At 39.5% G+C, this 23,646-nt stretch overlaps 1 protein-coding gene across 1 annotated transcript in view; it reads right to left on the bottom strand.

The window, feature by feature from the left end:
* VWC2 (von Willebrand factor C domain containing 2) overlaps positions 1–23,646 on the bottom strand; it is a 567,725-nt gene that overhangs the window by 233,539 nt on the left and 310,540 nt on the right. Inside the window, exon 3 of the mRNA XM_068234542.1 lies at positions 18,582–18,711. Within this exon, the coding sequence (XP_068090643.1) occupies positions 18,582–18,711 (130 nt within the window). The remainder of the gene's footprint in view (positions 1–18,581; positions 18,712–23,646) is intronic.

The following is a 23,646-nucleotide window of genomic DNA, read 5'->3' as shown; positions in this document are numbered from 1 at the left end:
TCAATTAACCTTTTTCCCTGAATTTCCTCCCAGAAGATAATTTTCCATAATTTTCTATTTGTTAAAGTGAACCTTAAGTCAGAAAAAAATGAGTTTTACTCACCTGGGGGTTTTACCAGTCCCCTGCAGCAGTCCTGGGCCCTCGCAGCCACTCACTAGTTTCGTTTTTACCGACAGGCCCGTCAGGACTGGCCACGTGTAGCTTTTTCCGCATTTCCGACCGCAATTAGCGGTGTTGCGGGCCGCAACGCGTACAAAAATACGCGTTGCCGCATATCTATGCGTTCGTAGTGCGTATTTTTGTACACGTTGCGGCCCGCAATAGAGCTAATTACAGTCGGGAATGCGGAAAAAGCTATGCATGGCCAGTCTTGATGGGCCTGTTGGCAAAAACGAAACTAGCTGGCAGCGGAGGACCAGAGGATTAGTGAGTGGCTGCGAGGGCACAGGACTGCTGCAGGGGGCTGGTAGATGCCCCAGGTGAGTAAAACTCATTTTTTTTCCTGGCTTAAGTGTCTCTTTAGGGGTTTTAAAAGTATTTTATTTATAAGATTTAAAAAGTATCTCCTTAGAGAAAACATAGGAGTTAATTGCACATGGACACCGTGTTGGCTCCCCTTGCAGAACACATTGCTGTATGAAGTTTGAACTTTACACATAAATTCACATGTTCTGGATGAACACTTTGACCTGCTTCACTACATGTGGTCCTGGTTTATTTTTTTTGCAAATTGCAACATTGTGTTTCAGTGTTGACTAGACAGCAATTCCATGCCTTACATATATCACAGTGTTATTAATTTGCTCTTATGTCTAATTACCTTTGTGGTGTAATGATTCACCATATATTGTGTATTTCTTACTACTGTCTATCTGTATCTCTGTATCCTATCAATGAAATTACAGCCATTGTTCACAGTGTCAGTTTATTGAATATGAGTTATAGTTTTCGGTATGACATTCTTCATTTATGCTTTTAGTTCACATTTGGGCCCTTGTAAAATTGACCTTTTCTCCTGAGTTTTCTCCTAGGATATCGGTTTTCATCTCAAAACAACTTGTCAGCACTTTGCAATAGAAAAAGTACCAAAAATAGGCTTTATAGTGGTTTATAATGAATTGTGTTGACAAATTATAAAATATCACCTAGGAGAAAAAGTTAATTGCATATGGGCCTAAGTGTGGACAGAACAGTGGGGATTTATTTTACCAATTCACTGGGGGATGACCTGCCTGAAGAGTGAAGTTTCCCAATTGGAGATAATTTCCCAGATTTTAGGCAAATTCCTGAAAAAAACATTCAACATTGAAGAGTACCTTAAAGATTACCTGTCATTTTTTCAAGATGTTTTATTCACTGGATTATGTACTGGTAATAAATAGTATGTACGGTAGCAAGAAAAAGTATGTGAACTCTTTGGAATTATATGGATTTCTGCACAAATCGGTCATAAAATGTGATCTGAAGTTAATCTAAATCACAATAATAGACATTCACAGTCTGCTTAAACTAATACCACACAAATAATTTAATGTTTACATGTTATTATTGAACACACTATGTAAACATTCACAGTGCAGCTGGAAAAAGTATGTGAACCCCTAGACTAATGACATCTCCAAGAGCTAATTGGAGTGATGTGTCAGCCAGCTGGAGTCTAATCATTGAGATGAGATTGGAGGTGTTGGTTACAGCTGCCCTGCCCTATAAAAACACACACCAGTTAGGTTTGCTTTTGCCAAGAAGCATTGCCTGATGTGAATGATGCCTTGCACAAAAGAGCTCTCAGAAGACCTATGATTAAGAATTGTTGACTTGCTGGGGCCCCTCCCGGGATGGCGGGATGGTGCGGCGCTGTGACTTAGATTATGCAATCTCATGTACCCTGCTCATTACATCCTCATTGGACCAGTGTTGAGTCTGGTGAGTAACGACTGGGCTAAATGGCAGGTCATTATGTAAAATTACTAGTGGATGATCTCTTTCTACTTAACATATTCGTTAGCTAAATTTTCAACACGGATGATATTTGTTTGTTAGTGAAAACCAGGGTGATTTGCTTCGGCTCCTTTTTTACGGAACCTAACCTGAGCATCTTAATATGTATGTTAGCAATATCACCTTCAATAGCTTGTTAAGGGGGGGATTGAACGGAGAATGTATGTTCAATATATGGGCGGACACAGCAGTTTACTCAGTCCCTAACAACACTTACTTTCCTTTTATACTGACGTGTGGAAAGCTATTCTCGCAGTATCCCTTCCACACTCCCCACAAAGTGTGTCTGTGTATACACTAATTACCTTACCCACAGTGTAGGTGGGCACCACACACCACGTTGTGCCCACGTGGGCTTGGTAGCAACCGATTTATAGGTGTGTTTTTGTTTTTGAGTTTAAAAATATACTGTAGGTATAGTTATCCATGTACTATACTACTATCTCTCTTTCTTTGTTTTTTTCATTCCTTTTCCTTTTTTCCTATTCTTTCTATTCTACGTCTTTACCTGGGAATGCACTGAGGTTATACCATGCCTTAAGTATAGCAACCATGTCGGGACAGCTAGCCAGTCACTCTCCTTTTAAGGATGGAAAGCCACAGACATCCAACAACTTATTGACATTGAACATGATGTCATTCAATGTAAATGGCTTAAACACCCCAGAGAAAAGATCTTCTGTATTTAATCTCCTGCATAAAGAAAAAATCCAAATGGCCTTCTCACAGGAGACACACTTGAGATCTAACCACATTCCATCCAAGTTTGATTACAGATTTCCTGTGGCTTTCCATGCTACTTCAGCTACATCCAAAACAAAAGGTGTTTCTATTTTCCTCCATAGAGACCTCACTTTTGTACTGAAAACAGTGGAGTGTGATCCAAATGGTCGTTTTATATTTGTAAAAGGCAAGTTGGGTGAACGACAGATTACATTGGCTAATCTTTACGCCCCAAATAGGCAACAGACTACCTTTATATCCACAGTAATACACAAACTGATGGGCTTTGCACAAGGCATTTTGATTGTAGGAGGCGACTTTAATGTACCCCTACACCCCCTACTAGACTGCTCCAATGGATTCTCTGTACTTTCATACAAGGTTCTCAAACAAATCAAAAATAGTCTCCTCAACTTTTCTTTGATGGACCCATGGTGAATAGCCCACCCAAAAGATAGGGACTACATGTTTTTTTCTAATATTCACAACAAATATTCGTGCATAGATTATTTTTTGGTACCTCAGCGAGATTTGTCACTGATTGCAGATTCTAGGATTGGTAACCTTTAATTATCGGATCACGCTCCACTGTTCTTAACATTACAATTCCCGGAAAGAGTGTTCAAGACATGGTGTTGGAGGCTAAATCCCAATCTATTAGCAGAGAAACACAGAACCCAAGAAATCTCACAGAATTTGCAAATGTACTTTGACAAGAATAATACCCCAGAGGTGAGCGGTCTCACCATCTGGGAAGCACATAAGCCGGTGATTAGGGGTCAATTTATTAGGATGGGGTCTAAACTCAAACGGGAAAGAGAGGAGGGGGTTGCGAAACTTTCAGCACAGATATCCAGATTAGAGAGAGCGCATAAACAATCTCTGGCTGCCCAGACGCTGAAGGAATTGACTAACTGTAGGACCCAACTTCAATACCTACTTTTCTCAGATGCTAAACGTAAAATCCTTGCCGGGAATTTATTTTTCTACTAGATGGGTAATAAGAGTGGTAAATATTTAGCGAGAGCACTGCGTAAACAGACCATGCGTACACAGATATCCTCCATAATTAATAGCAACCAAAGAAAACTGATAAAATCAGAAGAGATTGTTGAGGAATTTAAGAACTATTATAATTCTTTATATAATTTGAAACAGACTCAGCAGTCTCAGCTTAAAGCGGAATATAACCCTGCATTTCAACTTTGCTCTAAAACATTATTTACAGTATATTATATGCAACCAGCATTTTTTTTTTTACTAGACCAGCATTGGAAGGGTTACACAGGGCTTTAAAGTCCCTAGAGATTTCTGCAACCGAATCCGAACTTGAGTTAGATACTTTTTGTTTACAAATATGTGTTTATTATGACTCATCTCTCTCACTGAGAAGGAGCTTGGAGGACAGCCAAAGAGATGTATCTATTGATAAACAGTTACACACTAACTAAATAGAATGTAACCATCTGAATGTCTGCACGGAACTTAAAACCTCTGTGTTTAACCCTTCCAATGCTGGTCTAGTAAAAAAAAAATGCTTTTTGCATATAATATGCTGTAAATAATGTTTTAGAGCAAAGTTGAAATGCAGGGTTATATTCCGCTTTAATATCTCTGAAAAAATTAACCGTGCGGCCAAAATAACAGATTTCCTACAGAGATATGGAAAGTCTTTTCATATGTCTGAGGAAGAGAAAAAAGACCTGGACTCACCCCTGACCACTGACAAATTTTTGTTAGCAATTAAAGCACTCAAAACTGGTAAGGCCCTTGGTCCTGACGGGTTAACATCGCAATATTATAAATCTTTCAGACATATCTTGGCTTTGCCCTTTGTTGCGGCCTTCAATGCGGTCCTCCCTGGCCATACTCCATCCCAGCAATTCCTTGCTGCACACATCACGGTGATTCCCAAACCAGGCAAAGATACACAATACTGCTCCAACTACAGACCCATATCCCTGCTAAACCTGGATGCCAAGATCCTGGCAAAAATCCTGGCAAACAGACTGATACCATTTATTCCTGACCACATTGATAGCAACCAGGTTGAGTTTGTCCCAGGCAGGGAGGCAAAGGAAAATGTAATGAGAACAGTGGGAATGATGGCATTCACTAAAAAACAAAAAATCAGGTCTTTCATCCTGTCCACAGATGCTGAGAAGGCATTTGACAGCGTGGCATGGGATTATATGCGTGCCAACCTGTCAATCCTGGGTTTGGGTCCCTTTTTACGACAATTAATTGACCTCTTGTATTCCAGTCCATCAGCCCAGGTGAAGGCGAAAGGTTGTCTATCTGATCCCATACAGATAAAAACGGAACAAGACAAGGGTGTCCCTTATCTCCTCTCATTTATATCCTTACGCTTGAACCCTTTCTGAACGCAATAAGAGAGGATAGATCAATTAAGGGAATTCAGATAGGTGCGCATTACCGTGTGGTGGCTGCATTTGCAAATTATCTCCTGTTCTTTTTACAAGACCCACTGACCACTCTCCCTAATTTGATCCATACATTTTATGAGTTTGGCGTTATCTCAAACCTGAAAATAAACTACCATAAATCTAAAGCATTAAACAATACTCTCGACCAATATACGGTGGGGCTATGTAAGACCTTATTCCCCTTCACCTGGGCTCCCGGTAGCTTAAGATATTTGGGGATTAATATCACTCGAGATCTTGATGACCTCTTTAAACAGAACTTTGAGTCTGTGGGGGCCGCATTGAAGGCCGATTTACTGGACTGGGGATTAAAAAAGAGCTTATCCTGGTTTAGCCGCATGACTTCAATAAAAATGAACCTACTCCCTAGATTCCTCTATATCAGCCAATGTCTCCCAATTTCACTCCCCCCGGCTTATTTAAAAGACCTCCAAAAACATGTCAATACATTTATTTGAGGGAACAGAACACCTAGAATAAAAAAACAATACTTACCTCAGCCAAAGAAAATGGAGGGGTTGCTTTACCTGATCTCCTTGCTTATCACGTGGCATCACAACTCTCCAGTGTTGTTGAATGGTCCAATGATAAAAGACCCAAAAATTGGGTATTAATTGAACAGGAGACCATGGATAGAAAGGCACAAACTATTGGATGGTCTGACATCCCCAGCACGATTCAAAAAAACATCGATCAACCCTTTAATAATGGCCACAATTAAAACTATGAGAAGGATGCTCCCTTCTTTGGGACTATCCACTTTCCCAAGCAAGATCACCCCTTTATGTGACAACTTAGCCTTTGCACCAGCCTCTGATATACCATTCCTTAGAGACTGGCCTCAGAGTGGTTGCCCTAGCGTTAAAGATTTTGTTTCTGGAGACACAGTCAAATCCTTGGCCGAGATATCTGTGTTGAGAGAGGGATTCCATTTAACTCAGTGGCAATTTTTCCAAATAAGACATTTTCTAAACTCTCTTAAACAAAAATTTGACTGGAAAAAGGTACTCACCCAATTTGAAGAATTGATAATGGTAGAAGAAAAACCTGGACACTTAATCTCAGTATTATACCAGATGATTGTGCAAAACCCCAATACTGAGAAATTTAGTTTTAAAAAAAAAATGGGAGGAGGACCTGGGAACTGAGCTGGATAATGAACAATGGCAAAAGATTTTCAAACTGAATCCCAAGGGATCCTTAAACGTTAACACTCAAGAGACAGGTTATAAAATAATTTCACGATGGTGCAGAACCCCACTATCTTTACACAAAATATATCCATCTAGCTCTGATTTATGTTGGCGCTGTGGTCACGCGAGAGGTTCACTACTCCACATATTTTGGTCATGCTCACTAATCAAGCCATTTTGGTTGCAGATACACCAAATTATGGAACGAATTTCATGTGATAAAATTATATTCTCGCCAGACTCCCTCCTGTTACATAATACGAGGGAATCTATTAAATCTTACAAGAGATCCCTTGTGATTCATATGATAAATGCGGCTAGAGCTTTGATACCTGCAAAATGGAAGAATCCCACTCCGCCTTCTTTGAGGGATTGGATTAGAAGAGTTGATTTTATTGAGAGCATGGAAAATCTGATACACATGTCAAATGACCAAAGTGAGAAACACTCATTGACCTGGATGGTATGGTTTGAATACCAGTGCACTGATGAATATAAAAACTTTATGTCCTCTTAACCAAATTAATAGGTTCTTTACCTTGGACTGTTCCGATTGTCCTCCTTAAGATTTTACGTTCACCTCTCCTGCTCTTTTTTCTCCTCCCTTATATATTCTGTCTACATGGATACATTGAAGGTTAGGATAGGCTGTTATAACATTAAACACACCTATTTTATATATTATCAGCTCATAACCAGATGACATAAGAGAAGGATTTGCAGCCACATTGTCCAGCCGATATACCGAGTTATATCTGTTGTTGTTTTTACTCTGTTCTTTCTATGTACGTTCTTTTCTTATCTCGGTCTTCCTGGAATATGGTTAGATATTCCTATATTACCAAATCCTGTTATTTGGCATTATGTGACGCATACTGTTCAACTTGATTTGTTTCTATTTTACATTTCAATAAAGCTTGGAATTGTGAAAAAAAAGAATTGTTGACTTGCATGAAGCTGGAAAGGGTTATAAAAGTATCTCCAAAAGCCTTGTAGTTCATCAGTCCATGGTAAGAGAAATTGTCTATAAATGGAGAAAGTTCAGCACTGCTGCTACTCTCCCTAGGAGTGGACATCCTGTAAAGATGACTGCAAGAGCACAGCACAGAATGCTCAATGGAATGAAAAATAATTCTATAGTGTCAGCTAAAGACGCTGGCATATGCTAGCATCCATGTTAGTAAATCTATAATACATAAAGCACTAAACAAGAATGGGTTTCATGGGAGAATACCACAGAGGAAGCCACTGCTGTCCCAAAAAATCCATCACTGTACGTTTAAAGTTTGCATAAGAGCACCTTGATGTTCCACAGTAGTACTGGCAAAATATTCTGTGGACAGATTAAACCAAAGTTAAGTTGTTTGGAAGAAACACACAACACTATGTGTGGAGAAAACGAGGCACAGCACACCAACATCAAAACCTCATCCAAACTGCAAAGTATGGTGGTGGGGGCATCATGGTTTGGGGCTGTTTTGCTGTGTCAGGGCCTGCTATGATTGAAGAAAAAATGAATTCCAAAGCTTATCAAGACATTTTGCAGGAGAACTTAAGGCCATCAGTCCACCAGCTGCAGATGGGTGTTGCAACAGGACAACAACCCAAAGCAATTACCCCTTCTGGACTGGCCCACTCAGAGTCCTGACCTCAACCTGATTGAGATGCTGTGGCATAACCTCAAGAAAGTGATTTACACCAGACATCCCAAGGATATTGCTGAACTGAAATAGTTCTGTAAAGAGCAATGGTGAAGAATTACTTGTGCACATCTGTTCTGCAATTACAGGAAATGTTTGGTTGAAGTTATTGCTGTCAAAGGAGCTTTAACTAGTTATTAAATCGAAGGGTTCCCATACTTTTACCACCTGCACTGGGAATGTTTACATGTTGTGTTCAATAAAAACATGGACAAATGTAATTATTTGTGTGGTATTAGTTTAAGCAGACTCTGATGTCTATTGTTGTGACTTAGATGAAGATCAGATCACATTTTATAATAATGATTTTACTTGTGCGGAAATCCATATAATTCCAAAGGGTTCACATACTTTTACTTTCTACTGTATTTTTAAGTGTACTATTTGCAATGTATAGTATTAACTACTCTTATAAAATTCTGAGCTTTTGTAGTCACCATAAAGAGAACTGTGCTTGTTTTTTTCCATATCATGCATGCCATGATCTTTATATGAATTCACATATACAAAAGAACAAACAGTTATCATGTTCTTCTAAGCTATTGCATAATTTAGCAACCAAGTGCAGGAAATGCTAAGCAAAGCAATTATGTACTATTCACAGTCATTAAGACAAACAATGTGAAAGCAACTGTACAGAAAATTGATGTTTTCAGTTATTTCAATAAAGACTGTGATTTTAAAAGACAGGAATTACAAAAATTATGCACTATGAATCAGTTATTTTTATTGCCATATAGTCATCATTTCTTTTCTACTTTATGAATGTTATCTCTGAAAAAAAATGTTCTGGAAAACAAATATGCCTTTATTTTTAATACTGTTGCTAATACTCCCTAGTACTGCTGCTGCTGCTACTACCACTACTGCTACTACTGCTTCTACTGCTACTACTGCTACTGCTACTACTACTACTACTACTACTACTACTACTACTAAATAGTGTTCCTCAAATAAGCCTGTTTGCATGAGCAGTTAAAGAGACACTGAAGTGAAAAAAAAATATGATATAAGGATTTGTATGTGTAGTACAGCTAAGAAAAAAAGCATTAGCAGCAGAGACACAAGTCTAGTATTGTTTCCAGTAAAGGAAGAGCTAAGAAACTCCAGTTGCTATCTATGCAAATTAGCCATTGAGCTCCACGACTTTCAAAGTCGCAAAGAACTCTGCCACTTAACTCTGACACTTAAGATAATAAGCTTTTCCAGAGCAGGCTAGTGAACTTTTGAACCCATTTAGAATGCTGAGTGTGTCTAAACTGCAAATATTAGAGAATGATGCAATGTTATAAAAAACACTATATAACTGAAAATAAAAATATTAGAATATTTTCTTTGCTACTAAAATTCTAGTAATTATCCATATTACACAACCAATTTATTATATCATAACTTTTTTTCAGTGTCTCTTTAAGCCAAATAGGTAAAAATGTTTTTAGAATCAGAAGTCATTAGAGGGAAGGGATGACATTCTATGGCTTGGTGGTGCCAAATCTTTGGCCTATGCATTGTAAGTTCCTCTCCCTCTTCCTGACAATTTTGACTAAGCAGCCATAAGTTTGGCTGTCATGGGCGAATTGTCAGGATGATAGACAGCAGCATGCAGCGCAGTGGTGTGAGAGGGAGGGAAATCAGGTACGTTAATCCTCTCAACTGTGGCCTTCACCCTATACACATAGGGACAGTTTTGTTTCTCGCCAAACTGTTCTCATCTATCCTGGTTATCCATCTGTTAAACCAGGAAGTTTTAATTTTAGATGATAACATTTAAAGAGACACTGAAGCGAGAATAAATCTCACTTCAGTGCTTATATTCAGCAGGGGCATGTGTGCCCCTGCTAAAACGCCGCTATCCCGCGGCTAAACGGCGGTCCCTTACCCCCCAACCTCCCCCCCCCCTGCAAAATCTACGACCAACTTGGTCGTAGATTTTGCTGCTCTTGAGGCAGGGCTAACGACTGCAGCCCTGCCTTTCAGCACCGTCTATCAGCGGCGCATCGCCGCCTCTCCCCTGCCCCTCTCAGTGAAGGAAGACTGAGAGGGGCATGGGAGAGGCGGAGATACGCGCTGACAGACTGCGCGTGAGGCAGGGCTGCGGCGGTTAGCCCTGCCTCTATGCGGAAGAGATCCCCTGCTGCACGGAGGGGATTTGTGAGGTAAGGGACCCCCGTTTAGCGGCGCGATAGCGGCGGGTTTAGCAGGGGCACGCATGCCCCTGCTGAATATGAGCTCTGAAGCGAGATTTATTCTCGCTTCAGACTCTCTTTAAAAGGTAACATTAAAAGATGTAACACCAATACTGAAATTTATAAAAACCCCACCGATTTCTTACAGTTTATTTTTCATAGCTAAAACAGAAAAAAAAGAAAGCCATTTTCAATAAGTATGATCCCACACACATGAGGCACTCCATAATGTACAGCCAAGCAATGAGATGAAGCTGGATCTGTTCTCACTAGTGATGGTCATGTCTAGGAGAACTCATGTAAAAGCATGTGATTTGTTTGATCAGCTGATAGATTTGCAAAGCTCTGCTTTGCTGTGATCACACCCTGCTTTAGCACATGGTCATGACTAGAAAATCAGAGACTCACCTGACCAAAATGATCACATGCTTCTTCATGAGTTCTCCTAGACATGACCACTACTAGTTCTGACATGACAGAGAAAAACAACCACCTGGAGTATCTTAGGGGGACCCTCATTAAACAACTTAAGAAAGCAAGCATCAACCCCAGGTCCGATCTTCTGGAACTCCTCAAATATAATCCAAACCAGGAGGAGGCCATTTCATCAGACATGAAGGCAAATGAGCAAAAGCTTTTTATCTGCTTGAAGCCTATACCAGGCCTGGATGTACATGCAGCAAAGTCTCACTTTCTCCTACAAAGTCCTGTCCATTTTATGGACAAGGGGCTTATCTCCACTATTAGAGTTGGGGGTTACTTTAAAAAGGAGACATTCACATGCCTGTTTTTTACCCTTTAAATAGGTAAAGGGGATAATTTTTTACCCCTTAACTTTGTGTTGATAGTACAAAAACAAACCTTTAAATAAAATAAAATTGTCTTCTTTATTCCTCTTTTTCCCCTCTGCCACCTCCTAGCCACTGCTTCCCACCAGACAACCACGGCGCCCACTGAATCTTTGTAGAGCACCCCTGATGCTTTCTGTCCCCATCCCTACAGCACTGCTCCTCGCTGAAACTCTGCTGAGCACCCTTGGAACCATCTCAACCTGCCCCTAAAGTGTATTCTCATTGTCCAGTTTAGTGGCTCAATGGGGAATCCGGGTGGGATGCTTGAAGATACTATGTAGCTGTGGCTCCCAATTTACAAAATGAGAAGAATGACAGTGGTCCTGGTGATTAAGCGGTGGTGCAGCAGGCATGGATGGTGCCAGAGGGCCTAGCATAGGTTTGCAGACGTCAGGGGAGTTTCAGGAGCCCTGTAGTGGCAGTGAATGGCAGAAGTTGGGAGAGTGTTAGGGAGCCTAGCACTGTAGGGGTAGATGACAGGAGAGTGTCAGGGTGCCCAGTATGTACTGGTAGTGAGCAGAAGTGAAGGGAATTACACTGGAGCCAGGTAGCAAAGCAGTGGTGCTGAAAGACAGCTCCACAGCACAAAACTGCTTTGAGATCATCTGCGATTTTGATTTTTTCATCTGGCGCTAAAGCCACTCCAGGTGTATCTGAAGACATTCTTGGCATTGCTGTTTGTTATTGATAGTTCCCTGAGGTTTTTCAAATTCCTTACTCTCTGCCACAGTTCACCATTTTCAACGAGCATCAGCTATAAGCCCTAACACAATATTCTTCTCCTCAGCCCTACAATTCTGTACGTTCACCATACCATTAGGTAAGGTTATGTCTAGAAATGACCTCAGAGAAAGACTGTTGTTTTTAATGTGTGAATTTGGAAATGGAGTAAGACTTTATCATAAAATCTCTGGTAATGTACGAGAACAGGAAGAACATTTATCATATGAAATAAATTATCCAATAATAAATATTTTACACACATCACAAATAAATTTTATTTTATGAAGAGAATTGGTAATTTAATAGTATGCGGTCATGAAATACTATCTCTGAATTACATACTCATTCATCATGTACAATATTGTAGACCTTGTCCTAGATTATATAATCATAACATTGCCTTTAACATACTCATGTTTGGAAAGTTTCTGACACAGAATCTCAGAATCCATTTGATACATTCAAAAAGCAGACAATATATTGCAATCAAACTCTGATCTATTTTGTTCCAAATTAAGTTTTAGTTAATGCTTAAAGAGATTGTATGTCTTTGTTTTTTTTGCATTAGTAATGATATTTTATTTCATTTTAACTGGGTCTTTTTGTGGCGGTGTTCTTGACTGATTACATCAAAGATGATTAATGACTGTGTTAGAAAGAAAAGGTAGATCAGAAAATGGAAAAAATAAAAAAAGAGCAATTTTTGCTTGATTCATCAATCTTCAGTGTTAGTTATTCAAACCTCTCAACTGCATATACAACTAATGGCATAATGCAGGCTATACTAACAAAACGCATTGGGCTTGATTCACAAAGAGGTGCTAACCCAGTTAGAGACTTTAGGCGTGATAACCATTGCACCACGCTGGTGAAAAGCCAGTTTAGGCGTGATAAGTTTAGGCGTGATAAGTTTAGGCGTGATAAGTTTAGATAAGTTTAGCTCGCATGCAAAGTCCCGCACGCAAAGCAGCGCCATTAAACTCTACGTGAAGTGCACCAGACTTTGCTAGCGCAAAACTTTTGATCAGCTGTGCACTGCGGTGCTAACCCAGTAGGTGCTATAGTTATCACGCCTAAACTTATCATACCTAAACTTATCACACCTAAACTTATCACGCCTAAACTTATCACACCTAAACTTATCATGCCTAAACTGAGTTTAGGCGTGATAAAGGCTTTTCACCAGCGTGCTGTTAGCACCGCTTTGTGAATCAAGCCTATTGTGTGCATAGTGTGATATGTGTTCAACCCATGCTATGTTACTAGCATCTGTACTTAGACATTTTACCAGGGTTTAGTGATTAAACCCCAAATGGCCCTTGAGAGGAAATGACAATCTAATAATACTATCTCCTGCATCTTCAAGGTTGTAAAGTATTTCTATGTCAATGGGTTAACACAGGAGTGTGTGTCAACAAAATCCTTTCTATGCAAGGGGCTGATGTCTGTTTTTTTGTCTACAGCAAGAGAACAACATATTTTATTATTACATCCTCTCACTGGCCCTGTGATCACTGAGAGCCAATCAAAGTGATTACAGCTCAAAAGCCAGCAAAGAAGGTCTCCGGTCCTAAAGGGGTCAGAGACGGCTGGTAGTGAAATAATTAACATCTGCAGTTGAATCAGCTGTGGAAGTTGATTCAACTGCAGATGTTAACTCTTTTACTATCAGACGTCTCTGACCCCTTGAGGACCGGAGACCTTTTTTTCTGGCTTTTGAGCTGTAATCACTTTGATTAGCTCTCAGTAATCACAGGGTCAGGAGCCAATAAATAATAATGACAGATGAGCCAGAGCAATGATAGCAGTGAGAGTGACAGGACCACCTGTCAGTGTGCAATCTAAATCTATTCCCTTGCAGGGATGAGAGGCAGTAAACAGGACATTAATTACCAAGGTCCGAAAAAGGTTAAAAAAAACTCGCTGTTGTATGTCCATTCATTAAAGTATATCCAAGGTGAATAAGATTATAAGAATGGGGGAGCAGGTATGTACAGGGAGCGGTCCTCATGCCCACCGCACCTCCCGTTCACCTCCATCCCCTTTAATTATTTCTTAAAAGCCAGAAGAAGCTGCTTCCGTTGCCTGGGTCAACAGCAGTGCACATGCGATAGGCCTGGTGGCGTGTCATTGATTGCAGCCGGGAGCGCTCTGCTCATGCATACTACTAGTCAACTGATCAACCCTGCCTCTGATCCCTGCCAAAATGCTGAAGATATAGGTAACCCCCAGCAAAATAAATAATCAAACAAGGAAGGACTCTACTGGCTTGAGTGTATTTCAGTGCTAGGACATGTACAATTTGTTTTAGGGTATACCCTTTTCTACATCTGAATAAGGAGGTACCCCAAAACATGATGAGTATGTCTTAGCATTGATAAATCCAAGTTCAGGCCACTAACATGCCTCCTTGTGCAATTATTTATATTGCAAACTGAAACGGAGGGGGTGTCTGGGAGGATAACTGTGGGGTAAATCACTGGGGTAACCCCCAGAAAAAAAATTATCAACCCGAAAGTTTCCTTTTGTTTATTGAAATGATCAATCGGTTAAATAAGAAAATTACTTCAAACCTGAAATCCAACTTACAATTGAAGGTACCTAATGTCACTAAATGTGGACTTTTCCTTGAAAAGCTTTTTGTGCGATGCTAAATAAGGGATATATTTAGTTTATGACATGAGCCTATGCATATGTATGTGAATAGTCTTGTATTATTGACTGTATCATAAAATTACTGGTGATCATGCTTACTGGCATTATGAGTTATAAAGTAAAAACATTTTAAGGAGTTTAGTTAGATTTCCCTATTGTGCTAGACTGGATGAAGTTCACTTAAAATGTGTAAAAGCATAGCTTTAATTGTACTGGTCCATCTATCTTCAGCATTTATGGTGACTCTTGCTGTTTAGGAGTAGAGATGTTTTGAACTTCAGATTTTGGGTTAGCGAACTGCGGACACGAACTTGCGCAAAAGTTCGAGTTCACGCAAACCAGGCGAACTGCCATAGACTTCAATGGGCAGGCGAATTTTAAAACATACAGGGACTATTTCTGGCCACAAATGTGATGGAAAAGTTGTTTCAAGGGGTCTAAGACCTGGAGGGGGGCATGCCGGAGTGGGATACATGCCAAAAGTCCCTACGTATTTGACGCAGAGTAGGGTTACAATCCCTAAAGAGCAGAAATCACATTGCATTGCTAAATTGGAGGCATAAAGTGTTTTAAAACATCTTGTTTGTGTATACATTGATCAGGTAGTGTAAGTAGTGTACTGCTTCACACTGGCCGACCAAACTCACTGTTTAACGCACCGCCGCAAACAGCCGAAAAGGGTTGCCATTAGTTGACACTCACAGGACAGAGTATAGTAGAACTACAAAGCCCAGCAACTGACTGTGGCCTGCATTCAGTGTAAGTGTAACCCACAAAGATATCAATAACAGATACAGTTGCAAGCTAAGCACAGCTTATGATAGACAGTGTGCTGGCTTGCTTGCAAAATTGATCGACGTGTATAGTAGAACTACACAGAACTATAGTAGAACTACACAGCCCAGCAATGACTGCGGCCAGCCTGTATGCAGTGTGACCAGTGTCTCTCACACACACACAGACACACACACACACAAAAAAAAAAAACCCGTAACAATATGAGCCCTCAAAAAGGCTTTTGATTTGAGGTGCTTTCAGCAATCAGCAATAAACAGCAGCGCCTAGCGAACTGTCCACTCCACTCACAGCAGCAACAGACTGAGAACATGGCCGGCGCTGCTGCGTTTTTATAGGGGGGGAGGGGGTCCTTAGTTGAGTGCAGCCTGATTGGATGCCATGTGTCTGCTGACTATGATGTAGGGGGTCAAAGTTTAGCCCAATGACAAGGTATAGGGGGTGGATTGAACCGCCCTATCTGTTCGCTACTCGCCGCGAACGCGAACAGCTGAAGTTTTCCGGGATCTGTTCACCGGCAAACCGTTCAGGCCATCTCTTTTTAGGAGTACTATTTTACTTGTGCAAAATGCTTAGGAGAACATCAATATCACTGAATCTGTGGCTTTCTAGTTACCTGCTAGAAGCTGATGAATTTATACAAGAATGGAGGATAGCTATCCTGAAAAAGGCCATGCGTTCACACATTGTGAGATGACTGCTAATGTGGGAGTACAGTCAACTGCTCCAGAGAGCAAATACACATCAGCCTGTTTAACTTTGTAATGTCTTATTTTTATGCTCCCTGGCTGGAGATCTGTAAACATCGTGCGGCAGTGAACATGCTTCAAGTGTCTCCAAATGAAAGTTAATAATAGCTGGTTGTTTGTCGAAATATAGTAACCATTATACTTGCTATATACTTGCTGCTGGCTCATTACAACCATCTGTTACTTCTGGACCACTGTGCATTAGTTTTATATTCCTTTTTGGCAGTTGCCATATCTTTAGTGCACAACATCTCTGCCTAGGCTTAATATAAAGAAAAAATGTGTAGTACAGTATGCAACAACACAGGACAGTACTGCACTGTTAGTATACTCATGACATCATCACATTTTAATTGCCTGTATAGCTGGAAGTGTTCTATAGACTGTTCTCCTACACAATAAAATATAATTTTGTATAGAAATGAGATTGCATTCTCCACCTGTATGTCTTTTCTTAGGTACTTTACTTATTTTTAGCAAACAGTACTGTAAGAGAATGATTGTATACTTGAGAATGTCAAATTAATTATGTAACAGGCTGTCTCATCTGCTGTACTATGAAGGTTCACAATGAGGAACAATACTGCTCAACCCTCATAGCCATGTACAGTTGTACGGCCTCTGGTAGGCAGATGCGTTAACACACTATTGTAATAACATACAGCAAAATTCCAGGAACTATGGGGGTTATGTAAATGCCAATATGAATATATTGGTTCCATCTTGCCATAAAAGTAGAATAATTAATACTGACTAGATTGAAAATGTAATGTATAGGATTTCCTATCTTCCTGCTTTTCCTATTTATATTGCATGCACCTATTTTATACTATTTCGTAAAATTGCTTATTTTAAATACAAACTGTGCTTTTGGAATATTAAATCGAAAAATGTACTGAGTTCTTTATACTCTACAAACCTAAATATCTGGACAGATGTCTTTTCTGTACAATATATTTTAACTTCACCTCACCACATATACCATATTAACCCGAGTATAAGCCATCCCCAACTTAAAAAAAAACTGTGAAAAATGTTTGACCCGAGTATAAGAAAAGGGGTGGCAAAAGCCACAACTACAACACCACTCACAGACTCACAGCCATGGCCGGGCACAGCCATATATTAGAAAAGCAGTATAAATTCAGCATATTGCAATAATAAGCCAGAACATAGGCCTACTATGGAGATGGACATACAAAGAACATGTACAGTTTAAGCTGGCATATAGATAAAGCAAGAAATGCAAAGACACATCATGTATCTAAAATGTGATATTGGAATGCAAGGATTCTCAGTACCCAGTAGACACTGTCCCTGCATGCCTTCCAAGCCTACAACTCGAGAAGAGGTTAGCTGGACCTCCCATGGAAATGTCAAGTGTGTGGTCTCCCTCACATGATGCACCACTGACTGTGCATATAGTGGGGGCACTGTGGAGGTTACTCAAAGAGTAGGGAATCGGGTATAAGCCGAGACCCCCACGTTTGGGCCACTTTTTTTTTTACTCGAGTATATACAGTAATTAGAGTTTATTATAGCTATGAGTATTTACAGTAATAATGTGAAAAAAATCTCCTCATGCATGGGAAATAAGCAGTTGATAGCAGGAGATACCTGAAACTTGCAATTGGGCAAGATTAAATTATCTGTATTACTCACTGTTCTTCAGATATCAATTATAAGCTGTTTACCAATGTTACCAATACTGTAATAAACAAATCACCCAATATGTCATATTAATTATGTCATATTAATAAGGGCTTTTGCAAGGATCTGATCACTCCTGTGCTTATGACATTACTCTCTGGAGACTATAGAGTATTCTGGTACATAACATGACAATTTTGAATTATTTAGTTAAAGATGTGGACAAAACCATAAAAAATAACCAGATATTTAAAAAAATCATCAAATCATCAACAAAAATATTTTTGGATATTGGAAGTAATCACCAAGGATATTTTATGTACGCATGATCTTGTACAGTAATTTCTATTTCCATATCTATCTATTTGTGCCCACACACAGACAGCTATTCATCAACTGATAATTACTCCACAGTGGAATATTAAAGAGAAATGTTAACAGTACAATTGCTTTGTAAAATGTGTTCAAGGTTGACGTTTGAGAACTGAAGTTCTGAAAAGTTATTTACAATATATTTGTAGACAAAACATCTACAGCTCACTTGTTTATATAAAACTAAAGCAATTTGATTGTTCCCTTCCATTTTTGTATTATGCACTACACGCATGAGTACACACCAAATCAATTCATGTAATCACTCAGTATGCAATAGTCAAACTTTAGAAAGCCTTCTGACTGCCACTATGTGCATTATTTTCCTCATGCTTTCATCTACTATTTAATAAAATCAAGCACAGATTATTATCCTCCCTAATAAATAAAGAATTATCAATTAATTGGTTAAAATATAGAAAAACAACACCAAAACAGCCTTAACTTCTTTCTGATATTCCTTAACATTAACAACAGTTTGCATAAAATAAATGTTAATCGAATCCATAACAATGAAATAATAAAATAAACTGGTCACCATTTTTGCAGATGGGGCAACACTGGTCTGGTTCATACACTGGATCCACACACTCTGTCTGAGGGCATGCTGACACAGTGCACATAACTTCACCATTGGGATCACAGCGACATTTCTCACAAGGAGAGACCTGAAACACAAACAGATGATTACATTTAGAAGATGGCAAATGTTTTAATGACGTCATAGGTCATTGTTGGTGTATGTTTGACTAATGTTTGGGAAACAAAATGAAAACACAATGAAACAGTTATTACAGAGCAGATCTGCCAACATCAAATGTTTGGTTTGATGGTTGCAGAACTAATACGGCTTATAAGGGTGGGCCTCATGCCATGCCAATCAGTTCTTAGAGAAGAGTCTATTAATTCAGACTGAAATATTGATAGATTAACCTTTGGTGCATAAAAATATAGGGAGAATGGTGAATATTTTTTTTGTCTTCATAAATAGACAATGGGTGGTTAGATTTAAGAACCATATTCTATAATATAATTTACAGAATACAGCAGAATCCACATTATGACAAATGTGCAAACTCGTAGATCACAGTTAAATAAATGTTATTACTGACATGTTCCTCTCTTCATTACTCTTGCTGTTCTTGTGTTTTCTACAAGAACAAAGAAGGTGGATTTCTGCTCAATCAAATTGAATACAAAACCAATACCCTACACTGGAGTTAAGTGAAACTTTCTGCACAAAAATGGTAACCTCGTCATATAAACAGCACAAACACCAGGTTTTTTTTTTTGTTTTGTTTTTTTTTAAGAACTTACACTTTGTCATAGAGGTTTTGCCAGTTACGAAAACATGGTCTTTCCTGCACTAAATGAGAGTATCACCATTGGGACTTACTGCATGTATTGAGAAAAAAATAGGTCATATACTGAAAAAAAATCAGAAGAGCACACTTAGAGACTCATACATTTTCCTCTCAAAATCCAATGAGTACTGCATCACCTCTTAGAGGTGAACCTAAATTTTGCACTTATCAAACTTGGGCTAACTGGAAAAATGTTCAGATTACTTGAATTATAGAAAAATAAATCATCTATATAAGCAAGAAAGTCGGCATCTTTGCTTCACAGACCTGAATCAACAATACTGTGTTATTGTATGTCACCTATAGTTTTTAACAAGAGATGGTTTCAAGGATCCTTCATTGCAAGCCCTATTATATTTAACACTGGAAGGACAATTTCCTGAAGAACAAGTATGGGTTTCTGAGAAGGATCTGCAGATTTGTTTACTGGTAAAAAAAAAAATCTGTCTTCTCCTAAGAAGCTAGAAGGGCCTCTGCCAGGTAATCATAGTAAAGATACTCTGAGACCAGAAAAAATAAGGGGAACAAAGGGAGGATTCCCTTTATCATGTAGTAAATGGAATGAGTATTGAATATGATATGTGTGAAGTTAATGTGCAATATACTATCTAACATACTTTATTAACAAAATTCACAGTAATTTCTTCTTGTAGCCCTCTAGAGATGGCTCGAACCTCAGATTTTAGGTCCGCGGACATGAACATCCGCAAAAGTCAGAGTTCGTGTGAACCAGGCGGACCGCCATAGACTTCAATGGGCAGGCAAACTTTAAAACCTACAAAGTCTTTTTCTGGCCACAAAAGTGATGGAAAAGTTGTTTCAAGGGGACTAACACCTGGACTGTGGCATGCCAGAGTGGGATACATCCTGAAAGTCCCTGGGAAAATTACATATTTTTGACGCAGCTCAACAACAAGAAAAAGCACCACCTGACATGATTAATGATTCTATAGAGCAAAAATGGACAGATCCAGGATATAATTGAATACAAAATGTCTTTATTAATTGCCACTACACATATTAAGAACAATTAAAAACAATAGAGCCAACCTGGACCAAAAGAAAATCCCTATGATATCAATAATATAAAGAGCCTAATGCCAGCACAAGCTGGTAACAAAATATGTGTCACAACCTGGGCTCTCTGCAGTAATTTATACACAGTGCCCATGCAAAAATATACATACAATTTTTAAGTAATAATGATAATGCCTATATATATATATATATATATATATATATATATATATATATATATACGCATACTCATACACATATATATGCACTGTGTTGCAGAGATAAACCCAAAGATGAGGCACACATATAAGGCAATCCCAATATTAAAAACTTCCTCAATCTGTCAAAAGTGCTAGTGCAAAAATTGACATAAGGTGCTAATAATACAGTTTTACATATCATAGAACCATATATAGGTAACAATGAAGTAGTGATGCAGTGCACTGTATCACTACTTCATTGTTACCTATATATGGTTCTATGATATGTAAAACTGTATTATTAGCTCCTTATGTCCATTTTTGCACTAGCACTTTTGACAGATTGTGGAAGTTTTTAATATTGGGATTGCCTTATACGTGTAAGGGATCATGCTCTACATCTTCTCCAAAACGTATTTTGCTTGAAATAGTCTTTTATTTTTATTTTATTTTTTTTCGGGGGGGGGGGGGGGGGAATAGCGACACAAAATAAACCAAACAACAGTTTAATGTTTTGAGTGGGAGTATGCTTACTAAGAGGGGCAAAGAAACATCAAGAGGAGCTATGGGTTTAAAAGTGGTGAGACCTCCGCTAACAGTTCTACCACTTTGTACTTACAGCGAGGGTCCAGTAGCATTGCCACCCAGTACAGGTTGTTCTCCATTAACCATTTTTATTAGGGGGCACTTCCCTCAACAGGCAGGACAGCATGAAATACCCCATTTGAACAAGGATGGATGCAGCGATGGCCAGCTCTTCTTCCTCACTGAGGTCACAAAAGGTCTCGTCCTCCCCCAATCCCCTCAGTGACAGTGTTGTGTCTGTGGAGTGTCAGACAGACACAGAGCTATGCAATAGTGAAAACACAATACAGTGATAACAGAGGCCCTGGAGCTCCACCATGGTAACTAGTTATACGACCATGCCAGACACACGATATTGGGCAGTAGCAGGTCTGTAAGGCTCTTAGCTCTGCCGGTGCTGCATGCAACCTCAACTAAATGGACCAGCTTGGGCATTGTTAATTATTTTAAAAAAAAGTATTTTTTTTTTAAATGTCAATGTCATTTACCAAACAAAAAGTAAGTTAGTGCGTAAACGGACCAGCGTAGCGTCATGATGTCACGTTTACCAGAGGCCTAGATGGGATGGGAAGTTAATTATAGAACTTTATGATAGTAGGAAGCAGACAGGCTTTTATTAATGTGTGCATACCATTGGTGTTTTTGTTTTGTGATTGGGTGCCTTCGCAATGCAGTTGTCCCTAGTTGGGTGTTGGGCTTCCCACAACTCAGTTTCTTTTGGCAGAGGTTGCAGATGGCATTCCTGATATCAGAGGCACACAAACAAAAAAATGCCACACAGGTGAGCTTTGGAATGTCGGCATTCGGGTGGTGGCAACAGTAAGCGTTGAAGGGCATGTTGGCTGGATGGCCCCAAGTATATCACTAAATGCATCATGTGTGAATAACTCCTCTGATACATCAAGTGGAGCAGCTGTATTGCTAGTGGTAGTGTTAATTTTTTGTGGGAAACCAGAAGCAGAGCAGTAGGAGGATGGTGCGTCACAGAGGTTCTGAGCGGAAGCTGTAGAAGATGTGGCGCACTTTTTAAGACAGTCAACCACATCCTCAGAATACCTGTGGGGTGGCCTGCCTCTGCCTGTTATTTTTCACATATTGGGGGTATGCACTACTACTAACAATATTCAATAGTGGTAAGCAGTGTGTGTAATCACTAAGAGGCACACAGTCAGTGTGAAATACACAACAGCTGTGTGTGTGTGTGTACTTTAACACACACACAGAGATATCCTATATAGTACTTTCAATCACAAATACAGTTGCAAGCTAAGCACTGCTTATGATAGACAATGTGCTGGCTTGCTTGCATTAGTTACAAGAGTAAAGTAGAACTACAAGGGCCAGCAACTGACTGTGGCCTGTATGCAATGTGTAACCCACACAGATATCAATAACAGATACAGATGAAAGCTAAGCACAGCTTATGATGATAGACAGTGTGCTGGCTTGTAATAGATAGAAGACAATAGTAGAACTGCAAGGCCCAGCAATGACTGTGGCCTGCCCTGTATGCAGTGTCTGACACACGCACACACACACACACACACACACACACACACACACACACACACACACACACACACACACACACACACACACACACACACACACACACACACACACACACACACACACACACACACACACACACACACACACACACACACTATGAGCCCTCAAAAAAGGGTTTTTGTTTGGGGATGGTTTTAGCAATAAAGAACAGCCTAGCTGTCCCTGTCTCTCTGTCTCTCTGTGGGCTGTATGCAGTGTCACCCACAGATACAGTGGAAAGGTATGCACTGGTATAATAGAGTGTGCTGTCACACAGGTACAGAGGAAAGGTATGCACTGGTCCGTTGCAGATCGGATCTGTTTTTCTAAACTTTTTTTCCTCCCCCTGTTTTCCCTAAAAATGTTATTTTTGCAGCATATGTTTCCAGTCCGCGCGATCGCGTGCCTCAGGAAAGGGAGCATCTGCACAGTCTATCTGGACGAACATATTCGTCCAGATAGGTTTAAGTTGTTACATACATTTAGGTGTATTGGATAGGTGTATTTAAAATGTCATAGTTCTCTAAAACTGATTCTTTAGTTGCATAAAAAAATGAATGGACCAGTAGTGACTGGTGGCAAATTTTAAAAATCCCAACTGGGGCTGATTTGAGTTCCCTTTTGGGTTAATTTGAATCTCAGACCAGTGATTTCCATTGCTTCAGGGCATGGGAAAGTTAAAAGAGGCACTGTATTGACATACAATATAATGCAGTAAAGTATTTTCCTGTTTTCACCATCAGAGACACTTCCTAAATATTGCTGGATATTGGTATGTAGCCCCACCCTCCCAGTGATACTTTGCCTAGGCTGTTTAGCTATGAGGAATTCTGCTCCCAGAGCATTCTGGGAGACTAGGAATTATTGTCACTGGCCTTGGAATTCG

Source organism: Hyperolius riggenbachi, chromosome 5 (genome assembly GCF_040937935.1).
Source record: "Hyperolius riggenbachi isolate aHypRig1 chromosome 5, aHypRig1.pri, whole genome shotgun sequence".
In the NCBI taxonomy this organism is placed as follows: domain Eukaryota; kingdom Metazoa; phylum Chordata; class Amphibia; order Anura; family Hyperoliidae; genus Hyperolius; species Hyperolius riggenbachi.
This window is presented reverse-complemented; position numbering and strand designations above follow the sequence as displayed.